At 42.7% G+C, this 25,987-nt stretch overlaps 2 protein-coding genes across 6 annotated transcripts in view; one reads left to right on the forward strand and one right to left on the reverse strand.

The window, feature by feature from the left end:
• Positions 1-13,945, forward strand: part of LOC106565474 (leucine-rich repeat neuronal protein 1-like) — a 42,641-nt gene extending 28,696 nt beyond the window's left edge. For all 4 annotated transcript variants that reach the window (XM_014132690.2, XM_014132691.2, XM_014132689.2 and 1 more), the window contains one exon: positions 10,757-13,945. In XM_014132690.2, coding sequence (XP_013988165.1) covers positions 11,046-13,184 — 2,139 coding nt within the window. In that variant the 5' untranslated portion in view covers positions 10,757-11,045 and the 3' untranslated portion in view covers positions 13,185-13,945. The remainder of the gene's footprint in view (positions 1-10,756) is intronic.
• Positions 13,946-15,300: 1,355 nt separating this feature from the next.
• On the reverse strand, positions 15,301-20,304 carry LOC106565475 (uncharacterized). Of its 2 annotated transcripts, none has more exons than XM_014132694.2 (3): positions 20,120-20,304; positions 17,178-17,280; positions 15,301-17,022 (listed from the first exon to the last, which is right to left on the reverse strand). In XM_014132694.2, exon 3 carries the CDS (start codon positions 17,016-17,018, stop codon positions 16,080-16,082), a length of 939 nt encoding a protein of 312 aa, XP_013988169.1. In that variant the 5' UTR covers positions 17,019-17,022; positions 17,178-17,280; positions 20,120-20,304; the 3' UTR covers positions 15,301-16,079. The 2 variants fall into 2 exon arrangements, with proteins under 2 accessions (XP_013988169.1, XP_045547592.1); XM_045691636.1 differs by having other exon boundaries at positions 20,088-20,270.
• Positions 20,305-25,987: the final 5,683 nt, after the last annotated feature.

Here is a 25,987-nt window from a genome sequence, read left to right on the forward strand (position 1 = left end):
ATGAACGTGTTACCTTCAGGCATTTGGAAATTGGTCCCTAGGTTGAACCAGACTTGTGGAGGTCTACAATTTTTTTTCTGAGGTCTTGGCTGATTTTCTTTTGATTTCCTATGATGTCAAGCAAAGAGGCACTGATTTTGAAGGTAGGCCTTGAAATACATCCACAGGTACACCTCCAATTGACTCATATGATGTCAATTAGCCTATCAGAAGCTTCTAAAGCCATGACATAATTTTCTGGAATTTTCAAAGCTGTTTAAAGGCACAATCAACTTAGTGTATGTAAACTTCTGACCCACTGGAATTGTGATACAGTGAAATAATCTGTCTGTAAACAATTGTTGGAAAAATGACTTGTGTCATGCACAAAGTAGATGTCCTCACCGACTTGCCAAAACTATAGTTTGTTCATAAGATACTTATTTCCCTCATTAAAATGCAAATCAATTTATAACATTTTTGACATTAGTTTTTCTGGATTTTTTGTTGTTGTTATTCTGTCTCTCACTGTTCAAATAAACCTACCATTAAAATTATAGACTGATAATTTCTTTGTCAGTGGGCAAACGTACAAAATCAGCAGGGGATCAAATACTTTTTTCTCTCACTGCAGATAGATGGGTAGGTAGATAGGTAGATGAATAGATGGTTAGATAGGTTGATGGATGGATAGAGGGGGAGAGATGACTTTCAGATCTCTAGATTGTCCATTCCCAGGCCCTGAGCCCTGAGAAGAGGAAGAGGATATAAAGCCCCAATGTTCCAGTTCAGTCACAGTATATGAATCACTGAGATGGCTCTCTGTATGCCCGGGGCATTTTACTTGAATAATGATATAGATCATCATGGCTATTGGAACAGTATCTAAGAGGTATGGGAGTTTCTCACGGTAACAGCCATAAAAATAGGGTACTCACCAGATAATGGATACTCTAATGGACTTCACATCATATATTGTATCCAGTATATAGTACTGAACCTTGTTTCTCCCACACTGACTAGAAAAACGAATTGAGAATTTGTACTGGCAGATAGGCCTTTGATCAGGCGTTGGGTTATGGTTATGTAGATTCCATGTCGTTATCATTGTTAAAATATGCAGACATGAAACACTGGGACTGACATTCTGTTATATTTTCTGTATTACTACGTTTTTTTTTGTTCTCAGTATAAATACCACACCTGCAATATCCTGAATCAAAGCTGTGAGTTCCTGTCAGGCACACATCCCCGTGCTCTGTGTTTCTGCCAGATTTGCACTGAATGTAGATGAGAAATCACACATGAAAGAAAAGAGAGAAATCAAACAAAACCTGTTCTATGTTAATATTGAAACTCAGAGACATGGTTGTCAGGTTTTGATGTGTAAACACACACACACACCATTTCAGGCTGTGCAGAGTGTGTTTTTGAGGATAAATGTCTTATTTTATGAGTATCTGACTTAGACTGGAGGCTGAGGAACACTGGGATTTATTCTCAGTGTAGGAGCTGCAGGACCCAGAGAACACAGGACCAGGAGAGTTATGGAAGGCTGATTATTCCTCCAGGTTGAAGAGATATATTGTCATCCTCAGCTGTAATATCTTCACCCACTTGAATCCTGCCTGAACAGATACAAAGTGTTTCACCTTGCCTAAAAGGCTGGGATTTAATCATCCTTTTCCCCAGTATTGAAAACAAATTAGCCTGGATAGAGATGGATTTGGTTTCATTTGTGAGAAATATTCTGATACGCTCAAATGGATAGGAGTTACTAGGGCCTGCTCTGTGCTCATCACTGTCATATCTGTTTATGATAATGCAGTGTTATTTTCCACTGTCACTGATTTGAATATCCCCAGGCAGGGCAGGCAGAGAAGAGGCATAGTCATAGATCATGTGCAGATCATACTGTACATGGTAGTTCATCCCCATCATACCTACATTGACCTGTCACCTGCTGAGAACACTACTCTCACAGCAGCACAGTGGATTTCACCACTACAGTGGAAATACCCTTATCACTGACAGCACCAAACTGATAGAGGAAAAACATATTTCCCCCCTGACAGGCCTTACGATCCCATATTGACTGTTTAAATGGAGAGGAAGAATAAACTGCTGTGTTTCATTTCCATAATTGGACCTCATAAATGTGTTGGGGAAAGGGGAGGCCGCAGCAGTGCCAGTGGCTCATCTGAAATAGATGTGAGGCGCTAGCATGGTGGCGGTGAAGGGCTCCTGAATGCTCCCTGTCCTCTGGGGCTAGACCTGTCAGACCAGCCCTGCCAGTACCAACACGCTGGCCTCAGCCCTGCCCGTCCACCCACATCCATCCCATCACCCTGGGCCCAGCCCGGTGCTGGCAAAGTCACAGCTCAGAGGTTCCAGGCCTCTAATTGATTTCTACCCACCTGTGTTGCCGGTGCTTTCCAGAGACATGTCTCGAAAATCGAGTCTCCCTTTAAAACGATGTCGAGCCAAGCGTTTTTCCTCTCTCTACCCGCCCTGGTTGTGTAAGTAATGTGCCCACAGTCATATCAGCGAGCACTGGCTGCTGCTGCCACAACAAAAGGATCTTCCTCTGTCACTGTGCCGGCCCGGTAGCATAGGAAGATATTCCCCTGGGAGAGAGTAACATGTAGGTAATCTCTGAAGAGATAGACACAGAATACTGTACATCAGAGTGGCCGAGTTCATATCCAATACACCTCTGATAGGAACAAATATACATATCAAATATGCATCAAACATTTAGTCTACCTCTCTCTAATCTACTAATATACATTTAGTGCCTTCAGAAAGTATTCATACCCCTTGACTTATTGTACATTTTGTTATGTTACAGCTTGAATTCAAAATGGATTAATCAGATTTTTTCTCAACCACCTACACACAATACCTCATAATAACAAAATGAAAACATGTTTTTAGACATTTTAGCATTTAAAAAAAAATTCCAATACAGAAATATCCCCACACCCCTGAGTCAATACTTTGTAGAATCACCTTTGGCAGCAATTACAGCTGTGAGTATTTCTGGGTAAGTTTCTAAGAGCTTTCCACACCTGGAATGTACAACATCTTTAAGCTCTGTCAAATTGGTTGTCCATCATTGCTAGACAACCATTTTCAGGTCTTGCCATAGATTTTCAATGAGATTTAAGTCAAAACTGTAACTCAGCCACTCAGGAACATTCAGTATCTTCTTGGTAAGCAACTCAAGTATAGATTTGGCCTTGTGTTTTAGGTTATTGTCCTGCTGAAAGATTAATTCATCTCCCAGTGTCTGGTGGAAAGCAGGATTTTGCCTGTACTTAGCTCCTTTACATATATTTTTTATCCTGAAAAACTCCCCAGTCCTTAACGATTACAAGCATACCCATAACGGGATGCAGCCACCACTATGCTTGAAAATATGGAGAGTGGTACTCAATAATACGTTGTCTTGGATTTGCCCCAAACATAACACTTTGTATTCAGGACAAAAAGTAAATTGCTTTGCCACATATTTTGCAGTGTTACTTTAGTGACTTGTTGCAAACAGGATGCATGTTTTGGAATATTTGTATTCTGTACAGGCTTCCTTCTTTTTACTCGGTCTACTAGGTTAGTATTGTGGCATAACTACAATGTTGTTGTAGTTACTCCTATCACAGCCATCAAACTCTGTAACTGTTTTAAAGTCACCATTGGCCTCATGGTGAAATCCCTGAGCGATTTCTTCCTCTCCGACAACTGAGTTAGGAAGGATGCCTGTATCTTTGTAGTGACTGGGTGTATTGATACACCATTGAAAGTGTAATTAATAACTTCCCCATGCACAAAGGGATATTCAATGTCTGCTTTTTTTGCCCATCTACCAATAGGTGCCCGTCTTTACGAGGCATTGGAAAACCTTCCTGGTCTTTGTGATTGAATCTGTGTTTGAAATTCACTGCTCGACCGAGGGACCTTACAGATAATTGTATGTGTGGGGTACAGAGATGTGAGAGTCCTTCAAATATCATGTTAAAAAATATTATTGCACACAAAGTGAGTCCATGCAATTTATTATGTTACTTGCTAAGCACCTTTTTACTCCTGAACATATTTAGGCTTGCCATAACAAAATCAATACTTATTGACTCAAGACATTCCAGCCTTTCATTAATGTGTAAAAATTACGAAAAACACAATTCCACTTTGACATTATGAGATATTGTGTGTAGGAGAGTGACAAAAATATCGAAATGTAATCAATTTTACATTCAGGCTGTAGTTACAGTGAGGGAAAAAAGTATTTGATCCCCTGCTGATTTTGTAGGTTTGCCCACTGAAAAAGAAATTATCAGTCTATAATTTTAATGGTAGGTTTATTTGAACAGTGAGAGACAGAATAACAACAAAGAATCCAGAAAAACGCATGTCAAAAATGTTATAAATTGATTTGCATTTTAATGAGGGAAATAAGTATTTGACCCCCTCTGAATCAGAAAGATTTCTGGCTCCCAGGTGTCTTTTATACAGGTAACGAGTTTAGATTAGGAGCACACTCTTAAAGGGAGTGCTCCTAATCTCAGTTTGTTACCTGTATAAAAGACACCTGTCCACAGAAGCAGTCAATCAGATTCCAAACTCTCCACCATGGCCAAGACCAAAGAGCTCTCCAAGGATGTCAGGGACAAGATTGTAGACCTACACAAGGCTGGAATGGGCTACAAGACCATCGCCAAGCAGCTTGGTGAGAAGGTGGCAACAGTTGGTGCGGTTATTCGCAAATGGAAGAAACACAAAAGAACTGTTCTCAAGGCAGCTGGGACCATAGTCACCAAGAAAACAATTGGTAGCACACTACGCTGTGAAGGACTGAAATCCTGCAGCGCCCGCAAGGTCCCCCTGCTCAAGAAAGCACATATACATGCCCGTCTGAAGTTTGCCAATGAACATCTGAATGATTCAGAGGACAACTGGTGAATGTGTTGTGGTCAGATGAGACCAAAATGGAGCTCTTTGACATCAACTCAACTCGCCGTGTTTGGAGGAGGAGGAACGCTGCCTATGACCCCAAGAACACCATCCCCACCGTCAAACATGGAGGTGGAAACATTATGCTTTGGGGGTGTTTTTCTGCTAAGGGGACAGGACAACTTCACCGCATCAAAGGGACGATGGACGGGGCCATGTACCGTCAAATCTTGGGTGAGAACCTCCTTCCCTCAGCCAGGGCATTGAAAATGGGTTGTAGATGGGTATTCCAGCATGACAATGACCCAAAACACACAGCCAAGGCAACAAAGGAGTGGCTCAAGAAGAAGCACATTAAGGTTCTGGAGTGGCCTAGCCATTCTCCAGACCTTAATCCCATAGACCATCTGTGGAGGGAGCTGAAGGTTCGAGTTGCCAAACGTCAGCCTCGAAACCTTAATGACTTGGAGAAGATCTGCAAAAGGAGTGGGACAAAATCCCTCCTGAGATGTGTGCAAACCTGGTGGCCAACTACAAGAAATGTCTGACCTCTGTGATTGCCAACAAGGGTTTTGCCACCAAGTACTAAGTCATGTTTTGCAGAGTGGTCAAATACTTATTTCCCTCATTAATATGCAAATCAATTTATAAAATTTTTGACATGTGTTTTTCTGGATTTTTTTGTTGCTATTCTGTCTCTCACTGTTGAAATAAACCTACCATTAAAATTATAGACTGATCATTTCTTTGTCGGTGAGCAAACATACAAAATCAGCAGGGGATGAAATACTTTTTTCACTCACTGTATTGAACTCAACCTGCAGGAGGTTTGTTTGTTATGATTGAGTGGAGGGAAACAGCTGCGGGAAAGGTCTGACAGATAGGTGTGTCTTGGTGATGGCAAGGACACATCCAAGAAACACAGATATCAAACCACACCCCCAAGCCAACTCACATTTGGCTTCTGTCATGGCCACCAGCATTTCTTGAGAAGCAAGCCAAGAATTGAGGCCAAATCAGCAGGTGCAGTTACCCTTTAAATACCCAGTACAACACTCCATGGCAAAATTTATAGAATTTCAGGAAATTACCTTCCAGACCAGAGTCCGGAATATAAATATACAATCAGTGGACAGTTTATTAGGTACAGCACCCAGTTCACGAAAATGGTTCACTCCTACAAGACAATGAGTCACGTGGCCGTGGTTTGCTTTATAAAGCAGGCAGAGAGGCATCAAGGCATTCAGTTGCTGTTCGATTGAATGTTAGATTGGGCAAAACAAGTGACCTAAGCGACTTTGAGCGTGGCATGATCTTCGGTGCTAGCCAGGCACGCTGGTTCCAGTACCTCAGAAACGGCCGGCCTCCTGGGCTTTTCATGCACAATAGGGTGTAGGGTTTACCGACAAATAGTTTGACAATCAAAAAACATCAAGTCAGCTGCAGTCCTGTGGGCAAAAACATTTAGTTGATGAGAGGTCGAAGGAGAATGGCAAGAATCATTCAAGCTAACAGACGGGCTGCAAACAGGCAAATAACGGCTCCGTATACCAGTGGTGTGCAGAACGGAATGCACTCGTCGGTCCTTGAAAAAGATCGGTTATTATAGCAGATGACCACAACGGGTTCCTCTTCTATCAGCTAAAAACAAGAAGTGGATCCGGTGAGCATGTGATCACCAACTCTGGACAATTGAGGAGTGGAAAAACAAAGCCTGGTCCGACGAATTCCGCTTCCTGTTTCATAATGCTGCTGGCAGAGTCAGGATTTGGCTTAAGAGTCCATGGCCCCATCCTGCCTGATGTCAACGGTACAGGCTGGTGGCGATGGTGTAATGGTGTGGGGAAGGTTTTCCTGGCACACGTTGGGTTCCTTGATACCAATTGAGCAACATTTCCAAGCCCCGAATAATTCAGGCTTTTCTGGAAGCAAAGGGGTGTCTGACCCAGTACTAGATGGATGTATCTAATTAACTGGCCACTGAGTGTATATATGTACTGTATGTGAATGGTATGTATAGACAATATGGACAGTATGTGAATAGAAAAGGTGTGTACAGCAGTAGTTATATAACATGAATACAGTATATACATAGTGTTCAATGACTATGTACATAGGGCAGCAGTCTAATAGGCTGACCACACCGCTCGCGTTGCGTGTGCGAGCGTTGCAAAATAAATTTTGAGATCTAAGTTATTCAAATATTGCACCCACACTGCTCGCGCGCGTCAACGAGCGTCTGCATTGCCAAGTGCTAAAATAGAACTCCTTTCTATTTCTGATGCATATCGCGCTGCAAGTCCTGCCTCTCCCATCTCCTCATTGGTTTATAGAAGCAGGTACCCACGTGCCATCTCCTCATTGGTTATACCCACGTTGGTGATTGAAAGACGAACTGAGTTGCCGGTCGGTGTAGTAATACTATGAATGTTTAGATGCCAATCACCATATAAGTTCAAAGATGAAAAAGCCTGGGAGGAGGAGATATGACTAGAAACGATTCGGTTGACTGTGTTTTATGTGTGGATTAATTGTTGGAGTAGAGGACTTTGTGCATTTCATGTAAAATAACAACTCAATGTTTATATCCCAGGACACATTAGCTAGCAACAGCAATCTAGCTAAATAGGACAAATTAGCTAGCAAGTGCAAGCTAACTAGCAAATTGCCATAAATGTTTAATGCTTTTCGACCTGTTCCCAAATTAATGTAATTGGTTCAGAGTTTGTTTTGATATTTTAACCTGCGTGTTGTGATCGCGTTTGATGTAGGGGGACAAAATACATTTATGCAAGAGACGCACACGCGCAGCCGGTTTGGGTTCCGTGTAAGGTTCAGAGTACTGGGCGGAGGCCGGCTACTGATGACTGTTTAACTTGTTATGGATAGGGGGCAGTATTTTCATGGCCGGATAAAAAACGTACCCGATTTAATCTGATTATTACTCCTGCCCAGAAACTAGAATATGCATATAATTACTAGCTTTGGATAGAAAACACTCCAAAGTTTCTAAAACTGTTTGAATGGTGTCTGTGAGTATAACAGAACTCATTTGGCAGGCCAAAACCTGAGAAGATTCCAAACAGGAAGCGCCCTCTCTGACTATTTCTTGGCCTTCTTGATCATCTCTATCCAAAACAGGGGATCTCTGCTGTAACGTGACATTTTCTAACGCTCCCATAGGCTCTCAGAAGGCGCCAGAATGTTGAATGATGACTTTGCATGCCATGGCTGAAAAACAGTAGCGCATTTGGATAGTGGTCGATCTGAGAACAATGAGACTGGGGGCGCGTGTACGAGACAACTCCATGTTTTTATTTTTTCGTCTTTGAACGAAAACAGGCTTTCCCGGTCGGAATATTATCGCTTTTTTACGAGAAAAATCGCATTAAAATGGATTTTAAACAGCGTTTGACATGCTTCGAAGTACGGTAATGGAATATTTTGACATTTGTCACAAAACGCCCCGGGCGCGTCACCCTTCTTTACCCTTCGGATAGTGTCTTGAACGCACGAACAAAACGCCGCTATTTGGATATAACTATGGATTATTTGGAACCAAACCAACATTTGTTATTGAAGTAGAAGTTCTGGGAGTGCATTCTGACGAAGAACAGCAAAGGTAATCCAATTTTTCTTATAGTAAATCTGAGTTTGGTGAGTACCAAACTTGGTGGGTGTCAAAATAGCTAGCCTGTGATGGCCGGGCTATCTACTCAGAATATTGCAAAATGTGCTTTCACCGAAAAGCTATTTTAAAATCGGACATAACGATTGCATAAAGGAGTTCTGTATCTATAATTCTTAAAATAATTGTTATGTTTTTTGTGAACGTTTATCGTGAGTAATTTAGTAAATTCACCGGAAGTGTTCGGTGGGAATGCTAGTTCTGAACGTCACATGCTAATGTAAAAAGCTGGTTTTTGATATAAATATGAACTTGATTGAACAAAACATGCATGTATTGTATAACATAATGTCCTAGGAGTGTCATCTGATGAAGATCAAAGGTTAGTGCTGCATTTAGCTGTGGTTTTGTTTTTTGTGACATTATATGCTAGCTTGAAAAATGGGTGTCTGATTATTTCTGGCTGGGTACTCTGCTGACATAATCTAATGTTTTGCTTTCGCTGTAAAGCCTTTTTGAAATCGGACAGTGTGGTTAGATAAAGGAGAGTCTTGTCTTTAAAATGGTGTAAAATAGTCATATGTTTGAAAAATGGAGTTTTTGGATTTGAGGAATTTGTAATTCGCGCCACGCCCATCATTGGATATTGGAGCAGGTGTTCCGCTAGCGGAACGTCTAGATGTAAGAGGTTATTAACAGTCAAATCTGTTCTATGTGCGTTATTTATATGCTTGCCGTGCTTATGTTTAATTTTTGCAGCTTTTTCTTTCGGTTTTGTACACCAGCTTCAAACAGCTGAAAATGCAATATTTTTGGTTATGAAAAATATATTTCACAGCGGTTTAGATGGTACAATAATTCTCTACACTACACTTGTTGGTTTTGTCACATAAACTGAAATTAGGTGTAACGGTTGTCGTCGGGGATAGAGGACCAATACGCAGCAGGAATGTGGATGCTCATCTTGATATTTATTTTAAATAAAGAGAACACCAAAATAACAAAAACGAAGCACACACGAACAACAAAACAGTCTTGTCAGGCTCACACAGGCAAAACAAGAAACAATCTCCCACAACACCAAACCAAACAATTACCCATATATAGGACTCTCAATCAGAGGCAATGAGAAAGCACCTGCCTCCAATTGAGAGTCCAACCCCCCATCAACCTAAACAGAAATACAACAAACCAAAAAGAACATAGAAATACAAAACATAGAACATAGACCATAACCCGGAAATAATAAATCAAACACCCTACTACATAAATCACCACCCCGAACCACATAAACAAAATACCCTCTGCCACGTCCTGACCAAACTACAATAACAAATAACCCTTATACTGGTCAGGACGTGACATTAGGCGAACTATTAGAATTTTAGCAACCAGGAAATGGCGGAGCAATTTTTGCATAATGCATCGTTAACAAGATAATAGAAAGAGTTGTTGTTAATGCTGAGAATGGTATATGTTTTTAAATAACATTCTTAGAAAATTCTCTGAACATAACTGAAGTTTTCTTGTGGTTTTTATGGAATGTTTTCTTAACGTCCAATTTGAGAACATGACTTTAAATAGAACCATGAGGAAACGTTATGCTGAAATAATACAATTCCCACAGAAGAACATTGTTTCGTTATGGTCTCTGAGCTATTTGAGAGCATTCCCATTGTCAAACCAGTTGGCAAACGTTCCTGGAACATAACCTACATTTATTTTAAATGTAACCATGTTTGAACTTTTAAGAAACGTTCTGTTAAAGTAATGAAATACCAAGAAAATTATGTTTTTTGAAAAGTCCCTAAATGGGCTAAGGATGTTCCAAAGCCAAGCAACTATCTTGTACCCCAGAGTGTTGTGGGAAGATTGTATGCAAAATAACTATAGAACAACCATGCTCTCACCAAGATGTAAGAGGTTTTCAGAATGTTATGTGCTAGCTGGGAAGCCTTGTCAATATCAGCTGTGTTTAATGAAGTGCAACTCACTGTCTGATATATTTTATGGCTTTTATCTCTCACCGAGAACTCTCAATCCCTCACCGCCCCCCTCTATCTCGCAGTCTCCCTCTCCCTCTCTATATCTATTCTTTATCTAAATCACCATCTGTTTCTGGGATGATAATGGAACAATGTAATGCATTCACCATTGTTGCAGACTTCTAATACCTCTCCTGGTTTCTGTGTGTTGCAGACTTATTCAGCTGAATTGTGAGAAGAGAGAAAAACACGTGAGTGGAGGAAGAGGACAACCCTGAACATCCCCTGGCCCCCTTCTGAAACGCACACACACTCGCAATCATCGCGGACTGCTCGCACTCTCACACTAACTGTGGATGGACCGCAGCTCTAGAAAAAAAACACTACAAGCCTGTACAGGGAGGACACTGATGCCCATGACCCCACACCTATCCTCCAGGCTGTCCTCAGGAACCCTGCCTCTCCTCTAAGTTCAGTGTGACCAGACAGAGAGAGCAGACAACATGGCTCCAAGCCCCCTCCTCTGGCCCCCGCTGGCATGGCTGTGTGTGGGGCTGCTGTTGCCCCTGGTGCGGGGTGGGGAGTGCCCGCGGCTGTGTGTGTGTGAGGTGCGCCCCTGGTTCACCCCCCAGTCCACCTACAGGGAGGCGGCCACGGTGGACTGCAACGACCTGCGGCTGACACAAATCCCCTCCAACCTGTCTTCTGACACCCAGGTGCTGCTGCTCCAGAGCAACTCCATCGCCCACACCAGCGGGGAGCTAGAGGCCCTGTTCAACCTGACGGAGCTGGACCTGTCCCAGAACAACTTCAGCACAATGGAGGCTGTGGGCCTGGCCAACATGAACCAGCTTACCACCCTTCACCTGGAGGAGAACCAGATTAGCCAGCTGCCTGACCACTGCCTGCAGGACCTCAGCAACCTACAGGAGCTCTACATCAACCACAACCAGATCAGCACCATCGCCCCCGGGGCTTTCTCTGGTCTACATAGCCTGCTGCGCCTCCACCTCAACTCCAACAGGCTCCGGGTTATTGACAACCGCTGGTTCGAGGCAACGCCCAACCTGGAGATCCTGATGATCGGAGAGAACCCTGTCATTGGCATCCTGGACATGAACTTCAAGCCCCTGGGGAGCCTGAGGAGCCTGGTCCTGGCCTGTATGGACCTCACTGACATTCCTGGGAATGCTCTGGTGGGCCTGGATAACCTGGAGAGCCTATCCTTCTACGACAACAAGCTGGTCCGGGTGCCCCAGCTGGCCCTGCAGAAAGTGCCCAACCTGAAGTTCCTGGACCTGAACAAGAACCCAGTGCACAAGATCCATGAGGGAGACTTCAGGAACATGCTGCGTCTGAAGGAGCTTGGTATCAACAACATGGCTGACCTGGTATCCATCGACCATTACGCCCTGGACAACCTGCCTGAGCTGACCAAGCTGGAGGCCACTAACAACCCCAAGCTGTCCTACGTGCACCGGACGGCCTTCAGGGACGTGTCCTCCCTGGAGAGCCTGATGCTAAACAACAATGCCCTCAACTCTGTCTACCAGCACACCGTGGAGACGCTGCCCAACCTCCGCGAGATCAGCCTGCACAGCAACCCACTGCGCTGCGACTGTGTCATCCAATGGATGAGCTCCAACAGGACCAGCGTGCGCTTCATGGAGCCCCTGGCTATGCTGTGTACCTCGCCGCCCGAGCTCCGGGGCCAGCGGGTCAGAGAGGTGAAGCTGCAGGACTCCCCAGAGCAGTGCCTGCCCTTCATCTCCCACGACACCTTCCCCAGCCACCTGAGTCTTGAGCTGGGCATGAGTGTCAGCCTGGACTGCAGGGCTATGGCTGAGCCCGAGCCGGAGATATACTGGGTGTCTCCTATGGGGAGCAAGATAACGGTGGACACGGTGTCGGAGCGGTACCACCTGAGCAGTGAGGGCACCCTGCGACTGTCCCACGTCCAGGTGGAGGACTCAGGTCGCTACACCTGCGTAGCCCAGAACACAGAGGGCGCCGACACACGCGTCACCACCATCCGCGTCAATGGCACCCTGGTGGACAGCGCCGAGGTGATGAAGATCTACGTCAAGCAGACCGAATCCCACTCCATTCTGGTCTCCTGGAAGATCAACTCCAACGTCATGACCTCCAACCTCAAGTGGGCATCGGCCACCATGAAGATTGACAACCCCCACATCACCTACACTGCACGCGTGCCCGTTGACGTGCACGAGTACAACCTGACCCACCTGCAGCCGGCCACCGAGTACGAGGTGTGCCTCACTGTGTCCAACATTCACCTGCAGACCCACAAGTCGTGTGTCAACGTGACCACGCGCAGCGTGACCTTCACCCTGGATGTGTTGGACCAGAGACCTAGCGCCGCCCTGCTAGCCGTCATGGCCACCATGCTGGCCTTCCTCAGCCTGGCTACTGTGGGGGTGTACGTGGCCCGGCGCTGGAAGAGGAAGAACTACCACCACTCCCTGAAGAAGTACATGCAGAAGACCTCCTCCATCCCCCTCAATGAGCTCTACCCGCCCCTCATCAACCTATGGGAGGCAGACAGTGAGAAGGACAAGGAGGGCGGTACAGAGAGCAAGCCCTCCCCCGTGGACACCACACGCAGCTACTACATGTGGTGAAGCGGGCCTGGCCCAGGCCACCCCTCCACCAGCACACAGACACACTTTTGCCATTTTGGTGCAAAAGTCGTATAAAAGTCATAAAACATTTTTTTTTGTATTTTTCAGCTTTGCTAACACATGGCAGAGTGATAAAGGACAGGATTTTTATTAGTATAGCGTATCGCCTTTGTTTGACTCTCTCTTTTTCTCTTTTATCGTTTGGACTATTCCAAGATGGCAGCTGTGTCTAGCTTCCAGATTGTTTTAGTTGCTGCATTTTATTTCTGTGATGCGTTTTTGATAGCACAGCTTTTTGTCTTGTTGATGATGCAGCAGGTACTATTAGTCTAGGTAAAGGTTCCTCTGGCAATGTTGTTAGGGATTGCAGTGCTTATTCTCTCTTTTTGTAAAACAGGTAATCTGTTGTGCACTGAAATGTAAATGAGTTTGTATGGACTTCAATTAAAAGCTGACTAAGGGGATTAGACTTCGAATACTGTCTACTGAATAACTCTAGCGATTGTACGGTAATGTTGTATCAACTATCATTTTAAACTCTTTTTTTGGAATTAGTTTGCTGATAAATGTGCTGTAAAGGTAGAAATGTGAATGTTTGATAACATAACTAGGTACAGTAGTAGCTTTTTTATTTACTCTGAATTATTTCTTTCTTATTTGCTAAAATCTGTTGCTGACCACTTACTTTTGTTGTGATTTTAACATGCAAAATGTTGTATATGAGGAAGAAGTTTAAATAAATAACATTTTGGTTTGTTTTATATAAATGTCTCTCAATCAGTTGTTGCATATTTATTTCTGCTGTTATAGTAATTTCTCAGTAGAAATGATATTGTGCAGCCCATGACCTGTTACTATACCTCTGTTTGACCTCTGATCACCTGGCTCTGGTTATTTTTCCGTGAGGACACGGTTCCACTTCACCTCCAATGTGCTTCAGCAGAATATAAGCAGTATCTTAGCATGGAGCTCACGGCTCAGACTCACACTGTGCAGCAGAGCCCTCTCCCCTGAGTCTAATCAGCCATACAGAGAGCACAGATCTTGTCAGCTTAACCCCTCCTCTCAGTCTGCTCTGCGTGTGTGTTTGCGTGTGCGTGAGTGAGTGAGTGCATGTGTGCACACTATATCAGAGTGAGAGAGAATAAACATGTTATTCCACTATATTACCACATTACACATCATCAATCAATGTTTCACTAGTGAAGGAACTGGGGTAATATCATACAACATGCCACCTTCACTCCACATGACTCTTAACATGTGACTACAGATGGTGTTTGTACTGTTCCCTCCTGGTCTGACTAAATCACTCCTCTCACAACGCCCACATTATGAACATGCAGAGAGAAACAGCTATTAATATGCCAGGGGAGATCTCAGAGAGAATAGTAGTATACCTGTAGAGACGATGTGAGGGGGAAGTGAGGAAGGGTCTGAAGATGGATATGACCAGATTGAGGGTAGCAGGAGGTCGTAGATGTGGTGGGTTGTTGATGTAGGCCTGTGTCCTGTGTACTATGCACTAGTGGCACACCATCAATCCCCTTCTGTCTGTTTATAGGTGTCGTATTGCTCTGTGAGTTTCATGCAAGTAGTAGATGAGGAGACAATGTGTTAAGCGAGGGGTTATGACTTGACGGTGCAAGAAGAATAGCCAATACTGCTCTGATCTAAATGACAGAGACCAGTGCAGCGCTTGATAATATTTTTCATACACCGTATCAAATAGACTTCTGAGTCTGTGCTGCCCTCTAGTGGGTGTTACAAGACAGCTCTAGTGGGCACTAAGAAATGACCATGAGAACTAATGTGCGACTGGGGATGTTTTAAGGCCTCAGAAATCCCTAAAATTGAATACTTGACTAGGAGTGATTTTTCAGGAAAACAATAGATGAAGATTATTCAATAAATCCAAATGATATATAACAGCAGATATAAAGTTCTTGCATATGATTTTTTTTGGAACGGTTCCATCTGGGAGGGTATGAGTAGGAGTCTGTTGATAACTCTGCTCTACTGATACATTACGTTTTCTGTTTGTTTTTGTCACAGAATGGTGTAATAAAACTTTTCCACACAGAAGAGGGAAACATATGACAGGAAAATATTGTGATGACGTTTACATAATTTATTCCCAAAGAAGGCAAACCGTGTGGATTTGATGGGTAACTTTGCACACAAACAACAGTTAATAGAACGGTTCATATCTTGCATTTCATTTGATTAGCCCTACCTTCTCATTTCAAACCTTCTTTTTTGTGTTCAATTAGATGAGAGAAAATATTATATGATGCTCATAGTTATGTAGCAATACAGAGACTCAAAGAGTGTAAACAAAAAGCTGTAATATACATACATCATGCAAAAATGTATAGAGGAAAGTGGGAATGAGTGGTAAATACTGCCACTGCAGTCCCATCACACAAAATCTGTTAGTGACCATAAATGACCCCAATATGACACAGTAACCTAAAAATACATAACACAACATAATTTTGGTCCCACAAAAATAACAAGTTAAAAAGGCTTTATAAGGCATTTATAATTTCTTCATAAGAACTGCACAGATGCTTAAATGATTTAAACCGTCACACTACATAGGGTGATACAAAGTCCTGACATCTGGTGCTTTTACAAATATGGCATAAGCGTTTTAAATTGTATTACATTTGCATGACATTTGATTATGAATGGGACAAATATTGAATGAGACAAATATTGAATGAGACAAATATTTCCCCCTAAAAAGTTAATTTGAGTACAAAAAAGAAGAAAAAAAAAGGAAAATGGTTAATGGTATACCATAATATAATGGTTTTATGTTTTGTTAATTGAGTATCCTTAAACATTTAATGTAACCTGCCTGACTGATTTTGTTAATCAGTTCCAGAGTTAGTTGTTTAAGCTCTGAACTTTTGTCTGGGCATCTAAGAGGGACAGGCGATGACCCCCAAGAAACGGTTCATCAACCTCACAAGCAGTGAGGTTTTTGATCAGATTCTCTCTATCAACTTTTAGGAACAGGCCTTCTGGCAGGTGGAGCGCCAGGGTCACATGGTCCCACATGTAATATTTTTTGTAAACATCACCATCTGTTTCTACTATTTTGTCCATGTCATTTATGGTTAACCCAACTTTTTGTGTTGCTGACATGGCTTGTGCTCGCCAGACAATGTGTCCTTCTCCTTCCCCCTCTACATCGTTTTCCCTGTAACCACAGACAGCGTCATCACTACCATCACCAAGAAATGGGTACTCCTCAAACTCATCCACACTTGGAGAGTGAACAAGCACAGAGTACATTATCTCCAGTTTGTAGACAGAGGTTTCATACACTTTCAGGACAGGCTTTTCTCCACCACATATCTGCTCTCTGTACATCTTCAGGAGATCAGACAGACTGAGAGTGAACCTGAAGTTCCCATAACGCGATGCCTGCCTAAAGGCAGGTGAGGTGGTGAACTGATTCAGGAAGGATCCTCTCTCTCTTTGCACCTCTCTCTGCTCTGGTGTTCTGTCTGGGAAGATCTTCTCCAGGTAACGGTCTTCTGCAGCTCTGATATCATCATGCTCGATGGCTAGGCTCCACCACAGGAGACTCCTATCCCTGCCCCTAAATCCATTTGAATCCAAGATTTCATCGATTTTAGATTCTTCGGTGACATGGGCCACTTTGGATATGTGAAACTCAGGTTCTTCTGGGTATAGTGGAATGGGTTTATGAATGTACCCATGTGTATAAAGGATCGCCTCATTTTTCAGTGTGGTGATATTCCTATGCTCTCCACTGAAATAAATCTCCCTTATATTTCTTGGATTAGTACGCTCCATTTCCCTAAGAAAGAAATAACACATTTATAAACATTCAATTCTGTACTCTCTTCTCTGAGGCTACAAATAAGGCCTCTCTCACACACACATGCGCACTCATACAGGCACACACACACATACTCACTCTTGAATTAGATTTTCATTGCTACCATGATCTACCTTTTTTTTTCAAGTTTGAAGATAGCTGATTGGTGGAGGCGATGGAAGACTTGCTGCCTGGTAGATGTAGATAGCTCTTCTCACTCCACAATGAGTGAATTACCTGTACAGTAGTTAAATCAGACATTCAATAAAAGTATCTGAACAACAGTATGTATCCAAACAGAACAGTAATTTTTGTATTTTTTAATCAATTGCTTTGGTTCTATTTTCACAAGTATATGGTGAATCTACAAAACTCTAAATACAAAACGGGTAACACATTCAAAGCCTTTCCTTGTGCATTAATTTTGTTTGGCCACATCTTTCACCACACAACCATTGATTGAAAATATGACTTTGCTGTGAAATATGAAGGAATTGGTTTAATCACCAAAATACAACATAATGATATCTTCTCAATTTAGTTGTTTCAACAACCAGCTAATCCAATAGCAAACAATGCAAGATACTTCTTTCTAAATTGCCCTTTGAAGTGCTGAAAGTAATATGCTACAGTACAGTAAATTACAGTACTTTACACTGTTTTCACATTAGGCTATACAGTTGTACTACAAAATGTCCATCATTTCTATCCCATGTGTGATCAAAGGTGTGATCATTGATGACATCTTCCACAATCATTGATGCAACAAATGTACTACATTTTTCTGATATAATTACATGTACAACATAGGTGTACAGTAATCAAATGTAACAAATGAAATGAAACAAAATAAATGAATGAAAGAAAGAAACTAGTTAGCAGGCACTAGTTTGCATCAAGCATGCCTTCATTGTTCATGCACCTGGGGAAAAAACGTTTAGCATTGCAAGCCTGACACTGGTCTGGGTTGATGTCATTGCATGCCTCATCCATGGCCTGAAGGCGGGTGGCACGCTCATGTGGATGGTGATCATTAGTGATGGGAAACCGAGGCTTTCTGAATGCTTTGGAGCGTTCACCCAAATTGTGCTGAAAAACGGTTCATAACACAGGGCTTCATTATCTGTTCACAATGCGCATTACTGGAATTATCAGATATACTTTTTTTTCTCCATTGTTTTCATCAAAACTCTATTTCGTAGTGGTAAGTTGGAGTCGTTTGCATCTTCCCTTTTTTGTCTTCAAGTTTACTATTTTTCCAAATGGAATCTCTGGCATTATTTAGGATGCTTAAGACAGACATATATAATATACTAAATAAACCAAATTATTTGAACAGCGCAGAAAGTGTGGTTTCACATAAAATACATTTTCAAAATAGCATGCCTTTTAAAGGACTCAACCTCATACCCTCACATCCCTGATTGTTCCATAGTTCCATACTCTACCTGCTAAAATACCAGTCAGGTGAAACTACAATACATGTATACAATCCAAACTATATTTGTAAGTACGGTGCTGTCACGCCCTGACCTGAGAGAGAGGGTTTGTTTCTCTATGTGGTTAGGTCAGGGTGTGGGGTGGGCATTGAAGCTCTCAACCTGCTCCACTTGTCACGAACCGGCTCGAAGTTCGTAACAAAAGGGAGACAACGTGGCGACAAGGAATAACAAAATATTTATTAAATAAACTAAATACAATTAACAATGGTGTGTGTAATCAGTAATCAGTAGTGTAAGTGAGTGTTTTGCATGCATAAAAAAGAATTCGGCAGACAGAGTGGGAGGGTCGTCCATATGAGTGCTAGCGCTTCTTTTTCAATGACCGAGTAGTTCAACTGATAATGGTTAAACTTTTTGGAAAAGAAACTAACAGGCCTCTCAACACCAGACACTTTCGCTTGCTGCAAAACTGAACCTGCCCCCACATGACTAGCATCCACCTGCAAGGTAAATGACAAATCCACGCAAGGAGCAGCCAGCACCGGAGTTGAGGTAAGCAACCTCTTTGCATCTTCAAAAGCCTGTTGACAATGACAAGACCATACATAAACAGCCTTAGCTTTCAGCAAATCCCAGTAGAGAAGTTCCTACAAAAACTACAGTAATAACCAATCATTCCCAAGAAACGCATCAGTTCCTTTTTAGTAGTTGGTGGTGGAAAAGCATCAATAGCTACCACCTTAGCCCAAACAGGACGCACTTCACCCTGCCTAACCACCTTTCGAAGGTATGTAACGGTCACCTGAGCAAACTCACATTTAGCCAGATTGATCGTGAGGCAACCCGCAGCTAGGCGGTCGAACAAGGCTTGAATACGGGACAATGTTCCTCCCAAGTATCTGCATATATCACTACATCGTCCAGATAAACAGCGCACCCGGCCAGACCGGAGACAACCTTGTTCATTAGTCGCTGAAAAGTGGCAGGTGCATTACGCAGGCCAAAACTCATAACCGAATACGAGTACAGACCAGAGGGTGTAATAAACGCAGAGATTTCCCGTGCCCTACTCATCAGTGGCACCTGCCAATAGCCCTTTAACAGGTCAAATTTGCTCACAAACTTAGCTGCGCCGACTTGATTAATCTGGCTTAGTGACACTGTTTCCCTTACGGTAGTCCGTACAAAATCTGTTTGTCCCATCCGGTTTACTGACCAAGATACAGGGAGAAGCCCAACTGGAGAAAGAATGCTCCGCTATCGCACTCTCCAGCATGTACCTGACCTCAGCATCCAGACAACGCAGTTTCTCTAAAGAGACTATAGAACCGCTGACGAATGGGGTCAGTATCTCCAACGTCAATATCGTGTTCTATTAAATTTGTACGTGTAGGGGTATCAGAAAACAAACCTGGAAATCTCCGAATCAGACCCACCATCTCTTTCCGCCCATCAACAGGTAGATGAGCGAGAAGGCTATCTAAAATATCCAGTGTCTCTATTTTGTGACCCTAAACCCGCCCGCCCCACTGGGTACCGGGTTGAGTCAAGCCGCTCATCATTACAGTGCGCAGTTTTTACATTATGAAATTGCAAACTTACGTGCCAGCCGAAGGTAGAGCCCAGTAACTTACTTTGTTCGTAGAATTTCAGATTGGTTGCCTTCGGTGAATGGCTCCCCACTACTTTATGGCAGGTCCTTGATGAAATGTCCAAATTGTATGTGTGTAGCTGTATTTATTGAGCCTAATTCCCATAACCACATCCCACTTACAGGAAATCTAGTTTCATTTCCTGAGAACTGAAGATCAGATTAATATGTCGCCTGAACAGCCACTAGTGGGAGCTGTTTTACCTGTCTCTTGGCGGTCCTTATTTGTTTATCATGGTGAGCTGTCTCAGTAGACAGCACTTTACAGTATGTAGTTATCAGGTTCTTACTGAGATATTTCAAAGTAAAAATGGACCTTGTTTTCATTGGATCTATTGAAATAAGCAGCAGATGTTTATCAATTGTGATTCATTTTTAGTAGTACCAGAAAGTATCCACAGGTAAAAAACTGTGGAAACAGTACTGTAAAATAAGGTGCTATCTTTGTGTTTTTATGGTTGCAATATGTTGGGTGAGTCAACATGCTCATGTGGACCTGCACAAGAAATTCAGTGAAACTAGATCATGAAAATGTGACAAGATGCTGCCAGGCGATGGATCAGTAACATACCGGCACTCTTTTAGCTGATTGGATGACATCTTTTTCAGATTTAACCTATCTTAATAAAAGCAAGGATACAAAATATGTGTTAACCAATCAACATTTATGTGGGGTATAAATAATGAGAGTGGGGAAAAAGAGCTCCACCATATCAACAGGCAAACCACATCAACACGTAATGTTTGCTTTGACATAATATAGGCATAAATATTTTTATATAATTGAAAAAGCTAATATATTAATGGGTTATAACCTCATGTTTATACATAACTACATCAAATATGAAAGAAGAATAAAGATAATTGAAAAACCCAGGCTAGTGGTAATAAATACTTAATAGCATCCATTATAAACACCTCACATGACATATGATGTTCTGAATGACCTCAGCTCTCTGTCACGAAATGGGTGGGGGGGGGTCTGAGCTGGCATTTGCTGGATGAAGAAGGCAGTTGTGGCTGGTTGGTGCTTTGTCCAGGGTTGGTGCTGGTGTTGGGGCTGGGACTGGGAAAACCTAGGTTTGTGTTGGGGCCGGGTTGGAAATTGTGCTGGTACCAGGGCTGGAAAACCAGGGGTTGGTGCTGGTGCTGGGACTGTGGGCCTGGAAGAGAACAGGAACTGGGAACCAAGAGCCGGGAACTGTTGTTGGGCCGGGATCTGTAGAGGGGAAGAAAGACAACCTGAGGAGCAAGCAGAATCACAAGGGAGCCTAAGACCCAGAGGTTAATGTTGGTACTTCCCTGTGGCATGCTCGCTCTAGGGTGAAGGTGTGATCTTTGGTCTCTCCTCTGCGCCTCGTCTGGTGGTCTGGTGCTGGGTCTGGTGCTGGGACTGGTGCTGCATCTGCAGAGGGGAGGAAGGACAACCTGAGGAGAAAGCACCCACTCAAGGAAGCCCTAGACCCGGAGGTCAATTGTGGAACTCCCCTGTGGTCAGCTCGCTCCGAGTGAAGGTCTGGTGTTTGACTGGACACTGAAGACCGGAGGACAGGTCTGGGGTTTGTCTTGGCCTGGGCGGTATAGATGTTGATTTCCTTCCAGTTTGCCACCCCCCGTACCTCCTTCGCCTGGTCCGGGTCTTTATGGAGTTCTGTGATGGCGTGATCCCTGAGAAGGATTGTGATCCTCCTCCTCAGGGTCATTCATTCCATGGTTTGTTCTTAGTAGACCCTGATGTTTCTTGTGTCCCACAGGACCTACTTGACGGTGCCGATGATCCTCCCCTGCTGGCGGTGGTGCTACATTCGCTGGGAGGAGTGTTCAGTATGTTATCTACCATCAAGCCAGGTAGGGTCAGCAACCTGTTGGGGAAGACAGAGGGAACAAACAGGGCCCAGTACTAAATTCGCCAAAATACGAAGTATACAAGCAGTGGACACTATTTCTGCGATTTTAGGGCCCATAATGCAATTCTTCTAAAAATGGGCGTGGCTTCACAACATTTTCAGATTTGAAGAAAATTGAGGAAAATATGCAGCCGAAGTCCGACTAGAGAGGTTACAAATTCATTGCTTTAACTAATTATGACACATGTTAAGAAAATATTGAGCAGTGTAATAAAGTAATGACTTTTCAAATATGTTACATTACATGTTATGTTGTCTGACAATTTGTTAGCTATGCTATCCCTACGAACCGCATAGCATTACAGCAGTATGTACCGGTATGTTAGCTAGTTACCTAACGTTAGTTGGCTACAACATTGAACTTGCCAGGCAGTATATTAACTATATGGTATCTAACTAACTACCCAACGTTTATTGACTTGATTATTCACATAATTCTTAGCTAAGTGGTATAGTCGTTGTGCATTCTCCTTGGACTTTGTTAATTCTGGCTATCTACTCCGATTTCAGAGCACTCTTGTCTGAGTGTGGATAACATGAAAACAGCCTAACTAGCTATGCTAGGGAGAGTAAAATGGTCAGAGTGAGGTGTTCTCTCATTTGTGTCTGGAAGTAGCTAGCAAGCTAGCCAATGTTAGCCAGTTAGCTTGGGTGCTTGACTGCCGTTGTGAGGTCAAAACGCTCGGATCAACCCTACTCCACTACCAGAGCGTCCAGTGTGCACTCTGAACTCTCCAAGAGCGAAATGCTCTGAATTTACGAATGGACAATCTGACAACCCTCTGGATTTACGATCTCCCAGAGCGCACTCTGGCACTCCAGATTGAATTTACAAACACACCTGAAATCATAAAATGTCTAGCTAGTAATTTGTTATGCAGGCAAGAGGTTGCATAGTGTCATGACCGTCCTGTGAGGATCCAAATAGGTCAGATCAGCTTTGAAATAAATAACTTCAACCAGACCCCTCTCACCTGCAGAGGGGGGGTAGGTGGGAACTGGTGGGGGTTAACACCTTACGCCCTGTTGTAAATCAAGGCGTGAACATTTAGACATCCCTCTTCAAATTCACCAAAGGAATGCGATTTGTTTTTAGAATATTTTCCCACCGAAACTCTAACACATTCAAAAGCAACTACTGGAACAATATTTCTAACATAGAACGTGAGGAATGGTCAGAGGTGACATAAAAGAACACTAAAATCATTTTGGTTGTTATTTTGTGATGTCAATAAAAATGTTATAAAGGAAATACTGTAACTTGAAAGTATACACACTACATGTATGAAGTTTCCATCCTCTGCATGCTATATGAAAAATGATTAAAATGTTCTTGTTAAGAGAGGGATCTGGTTTTAGAAACTTTAAGAGGAAATTGTTTCTATAACTGTACACAGAAAGTAGTCACCGCCCCCTTGAGTGAGGCTCAGAGACCGTGGCAGCCTGACGGAACCGCCCCTTTTGAACGAACTGTATAAAATGATGGGTTAAGAATTAACATATCAGACCAGAGAGACGTAGAGCTGCAGCTCACGTTTAAAGTGGTTTGAACTGAATCTCAACACGAGGTAGAGACAATAAAGTCACCTCCCGGACAATCACTCGTACGGCTGATTAGCTGTCCTAAGTAAAGTATCTAGAAAAGCGAATATAAGTGGGACCATTCTACTACTCTCGATAAACCATTAGATTCCGCTACCCCACTGGAACCATTGACACGGCTGGCTAGCCTATCTTCAAAGAAGCATCTTCCAGAGCGAATGGAAGTAGAATAAACTCTGTAGTTCTGTTCAAGTCACCGGATACAGGACGACTGTAGATGCAAGGAGGTTACAACTGTTCAGAAAGATGATATGATACGAGGTTATGATTAATAAGTTGACTGTTTGTAGATGTGATAGGTAAAGACCTTTAGAGTTTAATTCGGGAGATGGTAACTCTTTAAATAAGCGCTCTCGTGGTGCTCCAGATCATAATGAGTTAATTGTTACATTATTAATTTAATTGGGTAACAATTAAATATAGTTAATTAGATAAATAACAGTCTTCAGATTAATGAAAGTAAAGTCACAACATATTGGAGCCCCGTGCGAGGAATCTCAGACAAAATTGTGTTTAATTCAGTCTACATGAAATGTGTAGCAAATTACATTATACACCAATAGAGCAGTAGGCAGGATTGTCGTTGAGAATGTTTGTGTTTCCTTTCGACCCAGATAGCAGGGAAAGATTTACTCCGGTGTTGTATACCTGACAAAGGGTCAGAGTGCATAGGCTGAATTATTACGTTTCCAGAGCTAGGACATCAGGGCCAGCGTATTAAGGAAATTTGAGAAAATATATTTGTTTAGCTGAAACAAAGTATTATCTCTCTGTCTCTCACGCTTCAGGAGCGAGTAGACTCTACGAATTATTACGTTTCCAGAGCTAGGACATAAGGGTCAGCCGATTAAGGAAATTTGAGAAGATATATTAGCTCCCTGGTATACAGAAAATACACGAGCTCTGAAGCAAGCTTCCAGAAAATTGGAACGGAAATGGCGCCACACCAAACTGGAAGTCTTCCGACTAGCTTGGAAAGACAGTACCGTGCAGTATCGAAGAGCCCTCACTGCTGCTCGATCATCCTATTTTTCCAACTTAATTGAGGAAAATAAGAACAATCCGAAATTTCTTTTTGATACTGTCGCAAAGCTAACTAAAAAGCAGCCTTCGCAAATGGAGGATGGCTTTCACTTCAGCAGTAATACATTTATGAACTTCTTTGAGGAAAAGATCATGATCATTAGAAAGCAAATTACAGACTCCTCCTTAAATCTGGGTATTCCTCCAAAGCTCCATTGTCCTGAGTCTACACAACTCTGCCAGGACCTAGGATCAAGGGAGATACTAAAGTGTTTTAGTACTATATCTCTTGACACAATGATGAAAATAATCATGGCCTCCAAACCCTCAAGCTGCATACTGGACCCTATTCCAACTAAACTACTGAAAGAGCTGCTTCCTGTGCTTGGCCCTCCTATGTTGAACATAATAAACGGCTCTCTATCCACCGGATGTGTACCAAGCTCACTAAAAGTGGCAGTAATAAAGCCTCTCTTGAAAAAGCCAAATCTTGATCCAGAAATTATAAAAAACTATCGGCCTATATTGAATCTTCCATTCCTCTCAAAAATTTTAGAAAAAGCTGTTGCACAGAAACTCACTGCCTTCCTGAAGACAAACAATGTATACAAAACGCTTCAGTCTGGTTTTAGACACCATCATAGCACTGAGACTGCACTTGTGAAGGTGGTAAATGACCTTTTAATGACGTCAGACCGAGGCTCTGCATCTGTCCTCGTGCTCCTAGATCTTAGTGCCGCTTTTGATACCATCGATCACCACATTCTTTTGGAGAGATTGGAAACCCAAATTGGTCTACATGGACAAGTTCTGGCCTGGTTTAGATCTTATCTGTCGGAAAGATATCAGTTTGTTCTGTGAATGGTTTGTCCTCTGACAAATCAATTGTAAATTTCGGTGTTCCTCAAGGTTCCGTTTTAGGACCACTATTGTTTTCACTATATATTTTACCTCTTGGGGATGTCATTCGAAAACATAATGTTAAATTTCACTGCTATGCGGACGACACACAGCTGTACATTTCAATGAAACATGGTGAAGCCCCAAAATTGCCCTCGCTAGAAGCCTGTGTTTCAGACATAAAGAAGTGGATGGCTGCAAACTTTCTACTTTTAAACTCGGACAAAACAGAGATGCTTGTTCTAGGTCCCAAGAAACAAAGAGATCTTCTGTTGAATCTGACAATTAATCTGGATGGTTGTACAGTCGTCTCAAATAAAACTGTGAAGGACCTCGGCGTTACTCTGGACCCTGATCTCTCTTTTGAAGAACATATCAAGACTGTTTCAAGGACAGCTTTTTTCCATCTACGTAACATT

This window comes from Salmo salar, chromosome ssa12 (assembly GCF_905237065.1).
Source record: "Salmo salar chromosome ssa12, Ssal_v3.1, whole genome shotgun sequence".
In the NCBI taxonomy this organism is placed as follows: domain Eukaryota; kingdom Metazoa; phylum Chordata; class Actinopteri; order Salmoniformes; family Salmonidae; genus Salmo; species Salmo salar.